Genomic DNA, 17,286 nt, shown 5'->3' on the forward strand with positions numbered 1-17,286 from the left:
GGCATGAGATGGTATCTCATTGTGGTTTTGATTTGCATTTCTCTAATGACCACTGATGGTGACCTTTTTGTTGTTGGCCACATAAATGTCTTCTTTTGAGAAGTGTCTGTGCATATCGTTTGCCCGCTTTTTGATGGGGTTGTTTGATTTTTTTCTTGTAAATTTGTTTAAGTTCCTTGTAGATTCTGGATATTAGCCCTTTGTCAGATGGATAGGGACGAGGCTTTTTAAATTTTTAATGTAACTTGAGGAGGAACTAACTAGAGAATACTAGAATTAAAGAGGGACACTCTGAAATGTGAGTGAAATCAAACTTAAATGAAGGGACTGTTATGCTAAAACCATATAGCTCTTTCTACAACATGCGTAAGTCAGCCAATGACAAGGCAGTAATTCCCTACTTTTGGGAAAAAATTTGGGAAAATAATAGCAAGAAGCAATGAGAAAGAACACATTTCTTTAGAACTGTAAAGTAAGGGAAAATGCCTCAGGGCATTTTTATTAATAGTACGTTATTAATGTCAGTATTTAAGACAGAATTGCTTGTGATCAGTCATTTTATGATATAATCCTATTATTTTGCACTAATGCTATTATTTTATGATAATTTAAAAATCAAGAACACTTTGCATTCATGTTTCGTTTGTGAGGCACTTGTCTGTCCGTGGTCTCTGTGTCCAGCAGTGGGAGCTGTGTGCTGCACACACTGGGAAGAGCTCACCAGGCACTGCTCCCCCACACACAAATACTCCTCCTTGACTTTCCCTGGAAACGACCTGTTTCAACTCTTTTAACTGATCTCTTTCATTATTTATCTTCATTTCTCCAAATAACATGCTTATGTTGCTATTTCTTGATAGGAACCCCCTCCCTTTCCTCCTCTCCCCCCACCGCCTCATTTCTCTCTGCTCCTCCCTCTCCCTCCTTCTCCCCGCAGCCTGCCATTTTCCTAGCTTTTTCCAATAGAGTCTATGATAATTTTTGGTAGAACAGTATTCATCATTTGTATTATGGTCTATAAAAAAATCCACAATTTTTTGTACACTCCTTATATATATTATCTTGTTTTTTTGTGTTTATTTCTCTGCTTCATTACTTTAATCCTAAATTCTTTGCAGGCTGTGTAGATCTCCTTGGAATTTTCAAATATACTAAGTACTTTATCAATTTTATCTTTGCGAATAAATCTCTGAGGGCTTTCTGGCTGGCTTCCCAACCTTATTCACAGAAGGCTCACATAGACACTGATAATATTTGTATAGCACAGAGTGTGGTAAATAGCCGAGACCGCTTGTGGCCAGAGGCATCACAGAGGCTCCAGTAGCCCCAACCCCTACCAAGCAGTTCTAGGTTTGAATGGATTAATACCTAGATATATTTATAACTCACTCAAGATAGACTTCAGTGTCTTTCAGCACATTTCTTAGGAAGCTGTGGTCCAAGGGATCTCCATCATCTAGGGTATTTCCTACAACTTTGTCTTATGATGGATCTTCTTTTTGCTAAATCTCCAGTCTTTCTCTTATTTCCTCATTTTTGTGGAAGCATTTGCACTTGTCCCTTGGTATCTTTTGGGGGATTGCTTCCAGGACCTCCCTTAGATACCAGAATTCAAAGATGCTCGGTAGTGTTAGCATACAACCTACGGGCATCCTCCTGTATATTTTAAACCCTCTTTAGATTATTTGTAACACCTAATACAATGTAAGTGTTGTGTAAATAGTTGTTATACTGTATTGTCTAAGGAATAAGGACAAGAAGTGTCTGCACATGTTTAGCACAGATGCAAATTTTTTTCCAAGTATTTTTGATCCATAGTTGGTTGACCTCACAGATGTGGAGCGATGAATAGAGGGAGCCAACTGTCAGTAGTTATTTGCTATTGTAGATAGTCTCTGCTATCTATAATAGCTAGCTTGCAAATATAATTTGTTCTTTTAATTTAATTATTTAAAAATTTAAAAGCTTGTCAATTACTATTACTGAGAAGTTGTAGAGGAACTGGAACTTTCATACGTTACTGGGCAGAGTGTAAAATGCTTACCAAAGGAATACATGGAGATACCACGTTTATGAAAATGTCTATTCTGCACTCGTGCGTGATTACTAGTTTAACTGGGTGTAGAATTACAGGTTGGGAAATTTTGTCAAGATTTTGAAGGTATGATTCCATTGTTTCTTAGTGTGGATCAATCTTTATCTGTTCTTCTGGACACTCATTGGGCCCCTGTCAGTCTAAAAACACATGGGTGTCAGCTTGGGAATTTCTTGTTTTATTTCTTTGATTTGTCCTTCTCTGTCTTCTCCTTTTTTCTTAGAACTTCTGTTCTTCATGAACCTTCCACAACAATCCTCTAATTGTTTTTATCTTTCTTGTTTTCTATGTATTTTCTGTTTTCTCAAATTTTTTCTAAACTGGATTTTGCATCCTGCTATTGAATTTCTATTCATATGTTTATTAATTTATAGAAGATCCTTTCTTTGAAAGGATTTATGTTATTTTTTTAATGTATCCAGTTTTTGTTTCATGATGCAATATCTTATCTCTGAGGATAGTAATGATTTAAATTTTTTTTCTACATGCCCTGTTTCCTCACAGTTTTTCTTTTTCTTTTCAATTATTGACTTTCGTATTAGAATTTCTTGTACACTTTCTGGTCATCCTGGTTGCTGCTCACAGTTAAGCGAGGGGCTGTTAAAAATTTTTTTTTAATCTAATTGGAACTTTGGTTTCTCTGGATAGGACTTGTTGATGGGGGCCTTCCCTCTAGAGCGATGAGGATGGGCTATGCAGGTGGCAAACGCCAAATATTATTTTAGGTATTTCATTTTGACATGTTCATGTGACTCAGAAAAGTTCATTTAGACTATTACCTGGTGAGGATTAGTCTGGCAAACCAGTATCCTGGGAGCTGAGCAGAGGAAGAAGGCATAGGTTAGCAATCCCCCTGTTTTTGGAATGATAGCCCCCATTCTAATCTCTTCCTAAAATTCTTCAATCCAAAGATATTCTGTTTTACTTTTCCAGAACATAAATCTTTATTCTTCTGCCAAGGTAAACGAAGGTAGTCCTTCGGTAGTGTGGATTGTGGGAAGGGATCTGGGTAGCCAACATATCTTCAAACAACTTTCAAGCAGTCCTGCTGTTTTGAGCTCTTTATTTCCAGGGGAGCCTGGGATAGCCACTCACTGAGCCCTTTGGCATTTCTGTGATAGAAACAAGCTGTTTTCCTGTATTTCCCATTGGATGCTTAAGATTTTGTTTTCTCAGGTCTTCTACATCAGTTACCATTATCCATCTGCTTTCCAGCTTCCAGATTTTAGTGATGTTGCTTTATTTCTATATTTTGTCTTTGTCCATTCACACCTTTAAAAAAAATCTGTTTACTCTTTGGAGTGATTTCAGGAGGTAAGGGAGAAGGAAATAGTTGTTTAATCTATTGTATTTACCTAGAAGTCCCAAGTTATCTTTTATAGCACCTCAATATTTTATTGAAATCTTGCTCATTTCTCACAATTGATAATAATTTGTATTAGTATAACTTACATATTTAATCTTCTATTTAAAAATAAAAGCAAATATATAGAATACTTATATAAAAAACAAATCTAGTCTAAAACTATTTTATTGAAATGCTGCCCCTCTCCTTGACTTAAACTTTTGAAAGTACAACCCCATTAATTACTTCTACTCTATGAAAAATTGAGATCATTAGGCAGTGGTATACAGGTTGAGCATCCCTAATCTGAAAATCCAAAACTCAAAATGTTTTAAAATTCAAAACTTTTTGAGCACCACCATGATGCTCAAAGGAAATGCTCACTGGAGCATTTCAGACTTGGGATTTTTGTTATTTTATTTATTTATTTTTTGTTGTTTTTAGACAGGATATCATTCTGCCACCCAGGCTGGAGTGCAGTTGCATGATCTCAGCTCACTGCAGCCTTGACTTTCCAGGCTCAATAGACCCTCCCCCCTCAGCCTCCTGAGTTGCTGGGACTACAGGCACAAGCCAGCATGCCTGGCTAATTTTATTTTTTTATTTTTTATTTTTTTATTTTTTTGTAGAGATGGGGTTTCGCCGTATTGTCCAGGCTGGTCTTGTACTCCTGGGCTCAAGGGATCTGCCTGTCTCAGCCTCCCAAAGTGCTGGGTAAATTACAGGTGTGAGCCACTGTCCAGGCAGATTTTAGATTTTTAGATTAGAGATGCTCATCTGAGAAGTATATAATGCAATCTGAAAAGGTGCAAAATCCAACACACTTGTGGTCCCAAGGGATACTCAACCTGCATTTTCTTGCGTACCAAATTAAATGTTTCAATGAATAGCAACATCTTATATAATACATTAGGGCCTAAAGTTGAAGTAAACAAAAATGAATCATGATTATTGTTACCCTGCTATTATACCTTACACAAAACTGAGTTGTATTAAAGGACAAAACATAAACTTAGCTGATGATTGTATGGAATCTATTGTGTCTTTTAATTCTAAAGGAAAGCAAAACATATTGCTACTTGGAAATACAGTTTTGTGTTTGTGTTCATTTTTAGGTGACCCACAACACAACTCTGAATGGCAAAGATACACTTCATCACTGGAGTTGGGCCTCAGATATGCCCTTGGAATGTGCCATTCATTTTGTGGAAATTAGATGCTACATTGACAGTCTTCATTTTTCTGGTCTCAAAGAGTGGAGTGACTGGAGCCCTGTGAAGAACATTTCTTGTAAGCTTATATTTAAAGAATGTTTGTTTCAAATGAATTAAATTAGTCTCACTTAAGAGTAAGATTTAGTTTGAGCTTTCACTTCTCATAACCTCATTCAGCTGCATGAGGATTACCTGGGAGCGTCTAAGCCCACCATCCCTGGAGATTTTGATCAAAAAGTCTGAGATAGGCTTCAGGAATCTGTATTTTGAAAGAACTTTCTGAGTGGTTGGATAAACATCCAGGTTTGAAAATCACTGTCATAGGAATTGAAGAGCATTAAAAATTGTGTGTAGATGATACTGAGATGAAATCTATGTAAAAAAAAAAAAAAAAAACAGTTCCCAATTTCTGGCTCACAGAGCAGACCCCTAGAGGCTGCATAGTTATTGCCAGGAACACGGGGATCTGCAAGCATACCAAAAAGCATCCGTACATTAAGTAAAACTCATATACAGGGAGAATGTTGGCAGTTTCGAATAGGGGGCCTGGAAAATTGTTGACCATAAAATGAAATCCTGAAAAGGCTGGTAGTCATTGTAGAGATAGATCACTCTATGGATAAAAGGATGAGAGGAAGGAAGGGGACTAGATTAAAGTAAATTGTTTTTTTAGGGTGTGGAGTACTTGGGCATATATTTAGGCCGATGGAAAGTAAGACATATGCCCTAAATACATTGAATAAAAGGAATGGAATTATTTAATTAGTGATTTTTGGGGGGTGTGGATTGTTCACATGTGTATATAAACCCACTGAATTTCAACCCTTAGACTTCTTAGACATAAACCTGTGGCATTAACTTTAGACACTGACCTGTAATCTGCTTCTGCTTCCTCACCATTATCCCTTCATAAGTAAATAAAACCACATACACTTTTTAAAAAATTTATCGTATATATCTTGCTCCTTCAAAACCTGTGGAACACACCTTATCTTTGGACCATTATCATTACAAGGCACCTAACAGTTTGTAGTGTATATACTGGGCTATTTTAAAAGTCATCTTATGAAAAGAAAGTCTTAAAATGCAGAAAAGTTTATGTAAAATACTTCTATATAAAATGTTTATAATTCCTCTTTTTCTTTCTAGGGATACCTGATTCTCAGACTAAGGTTTTTCCTCAAGATAAAGTGATACTTGTAGGCTCAGACATAACATTTTGTTGTGTGAGTCAAGAAAAAGTGTTATCAGCACTGATTGGCCATACAAACTGCCCCTTGATCCATCTTGATGGGGAAAATGTTGCAATCAAGATTCGTAATATTTCTGTTTCTGCAAGTAGTGGAACAAATGTAGTTTTTACAACCGAAGATAACATATTTGGAACGGTTATTTTTGCTGGATGTAAGTATATGATTTTAAAGAGAATTCCTATTAACCTGTTTTGGTCTTCCTTGAAAGCCTTAATTCTTCTGGAGTGGGGGGTGGGAGGAGTGATTCTGTTTCTTTCTCATTTCTTTGTTCTTTAATATAAAGGCTATACAAAGGCACTAGAATATTTGCTTGTTTTAAAATGAATTGCAAGCTTGTTTTCCACATAACCTGTATCTGTGTAATTTGTTGGTTTTGTAATCAGATTTGAAACATCTAGCTTCTAATGTTTAGTTTAAATTCTTAGTTAACAGCTTTGTTAAGGATAGTATATAATATTTCTTAACCCTGCATTGTTTAGAAATTATGTGAATTCATTTTCCAGTTAAAGTATACCTTTTTTAAAGTATCTAAATTAAAGAAATTATAGCAATTTTACACAAAATCTTTCAGTAGCATAACATATCTTCTCCATCTTTTAACTATTATATTTGAGGAGAACAGGCTGGCAGGAGGACATGGGTGAGGGGAAACATACTCTCCCACTGCGTTCTATATATGTTGTATGCTCTGTCATTCAAGGTGTCTATTAACATGATCACCCCACAGTCTAAAATTCCATGGTATTTCCAAAAGTAGTTTGTTGTGGGCTGCCCTGCCCATGTGGCTTGTGTTGAATGTCCACAGATAAATATGTAGAATTTTTAGGTCTCAATTTTAGTTTTTCTGCCTCCCTTCCTTGTAGCAACTGTAATGTTTTGGTGTCACTGACAGCTTCATCTTTATCAGTGAGTCCCTTCCTCCCTTTATGCTGAATTAGAAGTCTGGGATTTTGGTCTAAAGGTCGCCTGAATAATGTGTATAAGATAGATTGACTAGATTGTATGATATTTCTTTTGATTCCTTAGTGCTTTTTCTTTCTTTCTTTTTATGATTCTCAGCTGTGGTCTAGATCAGCAGCTCTCTCATTTACTCATACAGTACTTCGTGATGAATTTCATTCAGATACTGATGTATTCCCAAGGGAATAGCCGGGCTTAGGTGCTCGTCTCAGCTTGATGGCTGTAATCTGACTCTCTTTTTGTCTGCTCAGTAATGCATTTGGAATTCAAGTGGAAGTGAGGTTATGTTCAAATTTAAATCCTGGAAATCATATTATCCTTCTTAATGGAATGTTAGGAAATTACTTGCAACATTTCTCACAAGTAGTCCTGGAGTCTAAGTTGAGACCCAGTGGTATATGTAGTGAAGTTGCTTCGTGAGCAATACCAAAAGTGAGCTATTACTTAAAAGTATGAAAGAAGAAATTAAAACTTAAAAAATGAGACTGTGCACTGTTTCCATTTGTGTTATTTCAGACAGTGTTGTAATCTTTTATCATAGTAATAGAACAAGCTAATTTATAATTTAACCTTCATTTATAACGTTTGGAGGTTGAAATATTGTACAATATTTGTTGAGCAGCAGTAACATCTCCCTTCAGAGAGAACTTTTAGGAAATTTATAAGAGCAGGTTATTTCGTGAGTTACGTATCAGGATTCATTTATTTCCTTTCTTTATGGATATCCTGTTAAGCCACCATTTACTGAAAAGACTGAAAAGAAATTTAGGCCGGGTGTGGTGGCTTACGCCTGTAATCCCAGCGCTTTGGGAGGCTGAGGCAGGTGGATCACGAGGTCAGGAGATCGAGACCATCCTGGCTAACACGGTGAAACCCTGTCTCTATTAAAAAAAAAAATACAAAAAAATTAGCTGGGCATGGTGGCAGGCGCCTGTGGTCTCAGCTACTCGGGAAGCTGAGGCAGGAGAATGGCATGAACCCAGGAGGCGGAGCTTGCAGTGAGCTGAGATCGCACCACTGCACTCCAGCCTGGGTGACAGAGCGAGACTCCGTCTCAAAAAAAAGAAAAATTTATAATCGGCTTATTAGTTTTTCCCTACACACACGTCTGCGTGCACACACACCTACCCAATCAAAACCTGCTGGCGTTTTGATTGGGATTACATTAAATCCGTGGATCAATTTAGGAGAATTTTCATTCTTACAATATTTGTATCTCCCAAACTATGAACATGGTATATCCCTACATTTACTTGAGTCTTCTTTAATTCATCTTAATATGAGGTCTTTATGTCTTTTGGTAAATTTTTTCCTAGTGCTAGGTGTTTTCTGGTATTATTAAAAATGACTTTGTTTTTTAAATTGCATTTTCTATTGACTGGTATATAAAAATGTAGTTGATGTATACCTAGCTTTTAACCTAGTAGCTTCAGTTGATTAATTTATAAGTTAATTTCTTTGAAAAGAAAATTAGTACATTTCAAATACTGTCCTCTCAAATTTTTCCCCTTCTGTCTGTCCTTCTATTTATCTCTTATTTGCTCTTGTTATTTAGATTTTAATATTTCAACTTAATATCTACCAAATCCTAAAATAACCAGCATTTTAAATATATTCCATATTTTTGGTATGTGGTTTTAATAGAGTGACTGAATATTTGGCCTTAGATTTAAAACAATTTTCAGAATAAATATGTCAGTGTTTGTTTACTTATCTAATTGTTAAACTCTCATATAAACACTCATTAATCCTCTTAATGTTACCTGAAATATCATTGAAGGATGTTATCCTTATCTCTGGGGAAGGTATGAAATTTTCCAAGTTTTGGTTGATAAACTAAGGAGTATTTTTTTTTAATTCAGGTTTGTGAAAAAAAAATTTTACAGAATTTTTAAACAAGTAGTTTTTTTAAAAAAGAACTTTTACCTAAAGTGAAAGATAGTTTGGATAAACATGGGAGAGGAAATACCAGTTTCTATATGTGTATGGTTAAACATGATTACAGAAATATGAATTTCTACAATAAGCAGTGTCAGACTGCAGACTTTTCATTTATCACTTTTTTTTTTTTTTTTTGAGACGGAGTATTGCTCTGTCGCCCAGGCCAGATTCCAGTGGCACAATCTGGGTTCAGTGCAACCTCCACCTCCCAGGTTCAAGCGGTTCTCCTGCCTCAGCCTCCCGAATAGCTGAGACTTCAGGCACCCTCCACCACACCCGGCTAATTTTTGTATTTTTAGTGGAGACGGGGTTTCACCATGTTGGCCAGGCTGGTCTCAAACTCCTGACTTCAGGTGATTTGCCCACCTTGGCCTCCCAGAGTGCTGGAATTACAGATGTGAGCCACTGCACCTGGGCTCATTTATCACTTTGAAGGTCTCGTCTTAAAAAAAAAAAATTTTTCTTTTAATTTTTCTAGTCCTGCCTTAAAGCTAGGGAGAGCAGTTTTGATAAAGAGAAAAACAACAAAAGAGCCGCAGTCAGTTTGTATATACTGAGATGCAGAATTTTACCAAGAGTTTTCTAAACAACAGTACTTATAATGTATTTTAGAACTCTGAAACATGTAACATGACTTAATGATTTTCAATATGATTTGGTATTTCTTTTCGAATCACAGTATATTGATGATAGATGATAATACTTTTAACCTGTAGATTTCTCTGACAACATATTAGACACAGGTTTCTTTGAGAGATTTGGTAGCCTCTGAAATAGGATTAAGGGAAAAAAAGTGACAACTGATCTTTCAAGTTGCTACAGGGAGTTTCCAGATGAGCTAAGAGTCATTTTTCAGTATATTTTAATCTGTCAATTCTAATGTAATATGAACTCTGACAAGACATGCTACAGAGAGAATAATTCCTGCATTATTCAAAAGTAAAATGTAAATAGTAAATTATTTCATTTTTTAGGAAATTGTGGAAAACATTGACATTTATAAAATATTATGTTTTCAGGGAAAATATATGTAATCATAAGTACCTGCATTTTTTTTCTGTTAGATCCACCAGATACTCCTCAACAACTGAATTGTGAGACACATGATTTAAAAGAAATTATATGTAGTTGGAATCCAGGAAGGGTGACAGCGTTGGTGGGCCCACGTGCTACAAGCTACACTTTAGTTGAAAGGTAATGGTAACTGGGAAAAGATGTCAGATGGCAAGGAGTACGTTGGAGGTGCATGTTAAATGACATAGGGAACTGCACTAGATCATTTATGTTACAAACAAGATATAAAACCAAATATGCTGTATAAAATTACACTTATAAGTACTGCAGTTCAGCCACATGTACACTCAATTTTATGTCTCCTCTTTTAAGAAGCTTAGAATGAAGAACACTTGAACATGAACAGAGACTGTTTCTCGGTAGTAAACTTATGGCTGATTAATTTCTTCTATTTTCTGTATCACGTACATTTTCTTCTCTGAGTATGTAATATGCTTCTAATTAGAAATTTAAACTTTTTATACAAATTAAGTATTACGAATTTGCCCGTTTTTTCCTGCAATATTTATCTCTTGCCATTTTGAAATTATTTTTCTGTTAATTAACAGTTTTTCAGGAAAATATGTTAGACTTAAAAGAGCTGAAGCACCTACAAACGAAAGCTATCAATTATTATTTCAAATGCTTCCAAATCAAGAAATATATAATTTTACTTTGAATGCTCACAATCCGCTGGGTCGATCACAATCAACAATTTTAGTTAATATAACTGAAAAAGGTAAGCTGTACATAAACTAATGTCTTAAAAATAACTTTAGAAGTGGTGAAATGCTTTAATGAAAAATGCTTATAGGGATTACTTTTTGCTGATTATTTTCTTTATAGTTACTTAATATTAATTTCATAAATTTTATTTATAAAAACTTTAAATGTATAATTTCAAGTTTTACTATTTTATTGAATTTAAATACTTGAATTAGTAATTTACAAATAAACTGTAAGTAGCTCTTTCTGATAATTTTTGATTTCTGAAATATCTTCTGGCCAATTTTTAAAAACTTTTATTTTGAAGTAATTGTTGACTCACTGGTAGTTACAATAATAAGAGCCTTGTGAACCCATCCCCTGGCTATTCCCAGTGGTGTCATCTTATATAATTCTAGTACAATATCAGAGCCAGGGAATTGACACTCTTAAAACACTGTTAACTAGACTACTGACCTTGCTCAGTTTTTATGTGCATTCATTTGTACTCGTGTGTGTGTGTGTGTGTGTGTGTGTGTGTGTGTGTAGTTCTATGCAATTTATAGGTATAGATTCAGGTAACCACCACCACATGCAAGATACAGAACTGCCCTGTCACTACAAAGGAACTTGCTCATGTTGCCCTTCCAGCATCCCCTGTACATACAGTCACATCCCTGTGCCTTGACAACAACGAATCTATTCTTCATCTCTGTTGTTTTATCAGTTTGAGATTGTTACATAAGTAAAATCATACAGTATGCAGTTTGGCATTTTTTTTTAAGGATGTCCTGGAGAGCCATCCATGTTGTTGTATGTATTAATAGTTCGTCCCTTTTATTACTGACGATTTCTGCATTTTTACCAATCATATTAATATATAGCTCCAAATAAAAATAAAATGTGCTTGGTCTTTTTGGTATTCATTCCTATGGTCCATGTGCATTAACACTCCATGTCAGGCTCACAGCACACTGAGCAACGGCCTAGACCTTCTCTTAGAGACTCAGGCAGGGGAGAAAGGGCCTAAACCGAAGGCATGTCTCATACAGTCTCACAGCTGATTAGTAGATGATCCTGTTGCCTTATTTGTAAGCATAAGTCACTTTTATCAGTTATTCTTTCCTGTCGTCTTTGCGATTTCTGGATTTTTCCTAGTGTCACCATGGCTACATTTTATCCTTGCATGGTAGTATTTGTATGTATTTGTCTGCCCTCTGCCATTTCAGCCTTATTTCCCATGTGATTCTTTCCCGCCACTCAACTGGGCATATACACTATCACCAGTGTAATATGCAGTTTGCCTCGCTGTACCTTCATTATTGGCATCTCTGCCTAAAATGCTTTTCTGCATTTTTTTTTTGGCTAATTTTTGTCTGATTGTTCCTGCATAGCTCATCTTAAGTTCCATCTTCACTGTAAGACTTACCTTACCATGCTTACATTTACATAGTGGTTAATATCTGTATCATTCATTTAGAACTTAGCATTTATATTCTTATTAATTATCTTTCTTTCTTTTTTCTTTTCTTTTCTTTTTTTTTTTTTGGTCATTCCCTAAGTAAATTAGAAGTTCCTTAAAGGTAGATACTGTGATCTTAACTACCTTTGAGTATTCCTGACACTAATTTAAGAGCTTTGAGCATGATCGATTGTTTAAAAATGTTGGCAAGATGTCAGTAGTAGAAATTAGGTTTGTCAATTCCACAAATACTGGATAGGATGTTGTTGGTCAGCACTAATGATGCCTCGTTGTTTTTTATGTTTTCTTCTCATTTGTCATATTAGAAGATAGTTTTTCCCTTTAAGTAAGTGTTTAAAGTAATCTTTAAAAATTATATTTGCAGTTTATCCCCATACTCCTACTTCATTCAAAGTGAAGGATATTAATTCAACAGCTGTTAAACTTTCTTGGCATTTACCAGGCAACTTTGCAAAGATTAATTTTTTATGTCAAATTGAAATTAAGAAATCTAATTCAGTACAAGAACAGGTAAGATTCTCCTAAAGACTTCCTTTGTGATTATTTTGGATAAAATAGTTCTCAAAAAGAATTAAGCAAATTGATATGCTTAAGCTCTCAGATTATTTATTATAGAGATTTACTAAGAACCAAGAAAGACATTACTATCCGTGTAATAACAGCATTGTATCATTTGAAAAACAATTGTAAATATGACTTTTACTCCTCAGAATGTTCCCAGATGCAGTATAGTACCTGGCACATAGCTGGTGCTCCGTAAATTTGTGAATGAATGAGTAGTTTTTGCTGTAACTTTTAGCATCATTAATGGATGAATTGGCACTAGACAGCAGAAGCGATTTTTTAAAACTGTGAAGTGTGGCAGTGGGAACAAGCTGTAATTGGTACTTAAAAGTCACAACATGACTTTTTAGTACATTTTAAATATTTAGGTTGACTTTTATATTATATTATCTTGTAATTTGTGGTAAGTCTGAAATAAATGAGGTGTACTTAACTATTCATTTGGAAATTTACTGATGTCTAGAAAATCAGTCACAACTGTAAAATATAACCTGAAAACCTTCTTTGTAATGTTTTGGGGAGCTCAGAGGCTTTTGTGAAACAGGCAGATATTCAAATTTGTTTAGAAATGTTTCATTTTAACTATATTTACTTAGTTTAAGGAAGTATTTGTTGAATATTTGCTACATGTTTAGCATCATACTAGAAGTTCTAAGTGTCATATTAACAAAGATGCACAAAAGGTAATGCCTGCCTCCAAGAAACTTCCAAATATCATCCAAATAATACATTTATTCCTCACAGTCATCTCAAATTATAAATCACATTAAGGTTTATTGCATCACCATTAGCCCTTTGATTATCAAAATTATATAATCCTTTAGATAATTTAATTGACCATTATTACTTAGAGCCAGTATTTGGATTAAAAAGATAACCCAATTTTTTTATTACTATTACAGGGCATAATTTCATTGGCTTGGCAGGTATATAAGAATTAAAATATTACAGTGGATAAACTGCTTTGGGTGTTACATATACAAACTCATTGACATTCCGTTGGTTTGTGTTACAAATGTGAAGGCTTTCTTACCAAAAAAAAGTGTATGTATGTGTATGTATATATATATATATGTATTCATACACATAATATATACATATATATATATTTATTTGTTTTCCAATAGCGGAATGTCACAATCAAAGGAGTAGAAAATTCAAGTTATCTTGTTGCTCTGGACAAGTTAAATCCATACACTCTATATACTTTTCGGATTCGTTGTTCTACTGAAACTTTCTGGAAATGGAGCAAATGGAGCAATAAAAAACAACATTTAACGACAGAAGCCAGTAAGTTAACTAAGTGATGTATGGCTAATAATTACTGTGTATTCTGAAGTTTTACAACTTCTTTAAAAAGAAGATGTTGGCCGGGTGCAGTGGGTCACACCTGTAATCCCAGCACTTTGGGAGGCCGAGGTGGGCAGATTACCTGAGGTTGGGAGTTTGAGACCAGCCTGACCAATATGGAGAAACCCCATCTCTACTAAAAATGCAAAATTAGCTGGTCATGGTGGTGCATGCCTGTAACCCCAGCTACTTGGGAGGCTGAGGCAGGAGTGAATCGTTTGAATCCGGGAGGCGGAGGTTGCAGTGAGCCAAGATTGCGCCATTGCACTCCAGCCTGGGCAACAAGAGTGAAACTCCGTCTCTAAATAAGAAAAAAAAAATGCTGTTAGAGTCCTTAAAAGTGGGGGAATGTTTAGATAAATTATATAATACCTGCTAATAAAATATCACAGATATTTTAAATGATAGTTTTGAAGTTTTGTCATAGTATAGAAAAATGATTGGCATAAATTATGAGAAAGCCAGGCCTCCTCTATCTGTACTATGATTGCCACCATATTACGATAATGCATAGAATGATTTTTCTCCCATTCTTTTCTGCTTGGAATTTTAATTATGCTTTTAACTCATTGGCCTTTTTTTTAAAAAAAAAAAACAATTACTAAAAAAGAGAATTTGTTAGTTTTTATTTGTGACCTAGACCTGAGAAATGTTGTGGCTAAAAGGTCTTGAACTTCAGTTTCTGTAGTATACCCAGGTCAAGTTAGGTATAAAATCAGGTAACTGGTTTTCTAAATATGATAATTTCCAAAGACAGAATGATATTCTATCTTCAAATAACCAGACGTCAGGTGTAAAAAAAAAAAAAAAAAAAAACTCAGAAATAGGTTTAATTTTTTATTTTTTTGAGACAGAGTCTCACTTTGTCACCTAGGCTGGAGTGCAATGGCGCGATCTCGGCTCACTGCAATGTCCGCCTCCCGGATTCAAGTGATTCTCCTGCCTCAGCCTCCCAAGTAGGGGCCCCACCACCACGCCCGGCTAATTTTTGTATTTTTAGTAGAGATGGGGTTTCACCGTGTTGGTCAGGCTGGTCTCGAACTCCTGACCTTGTGATGTGCCTGCCTTGGTCTCCCAAAGTACTGGGATTACAGGCGTGAGCCACTGTGCCCGGCCGAAATAGGTTTAATTTTTAGGAATCATTTAACAAAAGATAGCAAGAGCTTTATTTATATTATGCAGTATAATACTTCCTCCAAAAATTTAAGAAATAGCAAAACAAATAAATGATAGATGTTAATCTAGATTTTTGCCTCTCCACATGAAGACATGTGAAGAATAGAGATGAGGGCATTTTGCGACATGTGTAAGAATTACTTGTATCATCAAAAGTGAAAGCTATGCATGAGTACAGAGAGGGAGGATATGAGGTATCTATTGCTGTGCAACAAATTACCCTAAAATTCAGTGGCTTAACACAGCAGATGTTTATGATCTTCCCATTTCTATGGGTTAAAAATCCAGGAGCAGCTTAGCTGGATCTCTCTCACTTGGAGTCTTTCATGAGGCTGCAGTCAGGAATGTGGGTGGGGACTGCAGACTTCACTGGGGCTAGAGGATCCACTTTCAAGATGGTTCACTCATGTGGCTAAAGGCAGGAGGCCTCAGTTCCTCACCTTGTGGGCCTCTCTCTAGGCCTGCTTAAGTGTGCTCATGACATGGCAGCCAGTTCCTCCCAGAGCCGGTGACTGAACAGTATCTTTTATGCTCTAAAATCGGAAGTAACATACCATTATGTCTACTGTACACTGTTGGTCACACAGGCCAACCCTGATGCAGTGTGGGAGGGCACCACGCACATGGGGATTATTGGTCATTTTGGAGACTAGCCACTGTAGGAGTTTTTGCCTTCAGTTAATGAGCTGTTGTCTCCAAGAGGAAACATCTTATTTGCACCTCATTAAGATGAAGGCATCAATTTACTCAACAAATATTTACTGAGTATGCATTACAGATTGAACATACGTAATCTGAAAACCTGAAATGCTCCAAGATCCAAAACTTTTTGAGCACCACCAGGATGCCACAAATGGAAAATTCCACACTTAAGTACTTAACACAAATTTGTTTCATGCACAGAATTATTTAAAATATTGTATGAAATTACCTTCAGGCAGTGTGTATAAGGTGTACGTGAAACATAAATGAATTTTATGTGTTCTTGGATCCCATCCTCCAAGATATTTCATTAGGTATATGCAGATATTCTACAATTAGAAAAAATCCAAAATCTGAAACACTTTTGCTCCCAAGCATTTTGGATAAGGGATACTCAACCCGTATGTGTCTGGAATTGTTCTAGTTAGCAGTGATATAGCAGCAGATAAAACAGAGATCTCGGCCTATGGAGTTTGTAGGATCCAGGACTAGAAATAAATTTATATATATACACATCTATATGTATGTATGTACACACAAAGACACAGACACATCAGTTTATCAGCTGGTGACAAATGCCACAGAGGAGAGGAAGTGATAGGAATAGAGGCTGAGGGATAAGGAGGGGGTGAAGGGAATGGCAGTTTTAAATAGGGTAGTTAGAAAAGACCTCACTAATAAGGTAATACTCAAGCTGAGATACAAAGATGAGGAAGCATGCCATATTGTTTTTATCTAGGAGAAGAGAGTTGTAGGCAGAGGAAGAGAGGGTACAGAAGATGCAGAGAGCCTGAGGCAGTTGTGTCTTTGGCATATCTGAGGGACAGCCAGGAAGCCAGTGTGTGGCCAAGAAAGGAGGGAGTGAGAGGATGTGAGGCAGAGGGGAACCCAGGGAATCAGTACAGCTGGCCTGCAGGTAGATTTTCACCCATTCGAAGGGGCCGTGTGTTTTGCAAAAGTTGTTGAGAGCTTAGATTTTCCATTGCTTCATTTTCTAAGTGGAAGCCACTGAACTGCTTCACGTTTTATTGAGAATTCCAAATACCCTAGAAAAAAAATGCCAAGCACCATATACATATAGTATGTGTCTTCAGATATTAACTTTAAAATCTCCTTTTTAGGTCCTTCAAAGGGGCCTGATACTTGGAGAGAGTGGAGTTCTGATGGAAAAAATTTAATAATCTATTGGAAGGTAAATATCTAATTTTTCTGTGAACATTTACATTACTTTGCTAAACCGCTTAACTTACGCATGGTACTTGGGTTATCAAGGAGCTGAAACTTCCCAGACTGGCTTTTGTTGCAATATTGGTGAGAATCTAACCTGGTTCCTAAACCCCCCAAATTCCTCATCACTCCTAACTCCCCACAGTCATTTGAGGATCTCCTGTGTCAGATCTGAGCCTTCTCGAGTTTGATCTTATAAGGCCTGTAAAGGACCTGAA

The 17,286-nt window shown here is 36.0% G+C and overlaps 1 protein-coding gene across 1 annotated transcript in view; it reads left to right on the top strand.

Annotated features, from left to right (window-relative positions):
- The window catches only part of LIFR (LIF receptor subunit alpha), an 82,977-nt gene that overhangs the window by 40,104 nt on the left and 25,587 nt on the right, over positions 1 to 17,286 (top strand). The window contains exons 6-12 of the mRNA XM_034960150.4: positions 4,556 to 4,730; positions 5,804 to 6,058; positions 9,873 to 10,002; positions 10,431 to 10,600; positions 12,414 to 12,559; positions 13,741 to 13,903; positions 16,963 to 17,033. Coding sequence (XP_034816041.1) covers positions 4,556 to 4,730; positions 5,804 to 6,058; positions 9,873 to 10,002; positions 10,431 to 10,600; positions 12,414 to 12,559; positions 13,741 to 13,903; positions 16,963 to 17,033 — 1,110 coding nt within the window. The remainder of the gene's footprint in view (positions 1 to 4,555; positions 4,731 to 5,803; positions 6,059 to 9,872; positions 10,003 to 10,430; positions 10,601 to 12,413; positions 12,560 to 13,740; positions 13,904 to 16,962; positions 17,034 to 17,286) is intronic.

This window comes from Pan paniscus, chromosome 4 (assembly GCF_029289425.2).
Source record: "Pan paniscus chromosome 4, NHGRI_mPanPan1-v2.0_pri, whole genome shotgun sequence".
Lineage (NCBI taxonomy): Eukaryota > Metazoa > Chordata > Mammalia > Primates > Hominidae > Pan > Pan paniscus.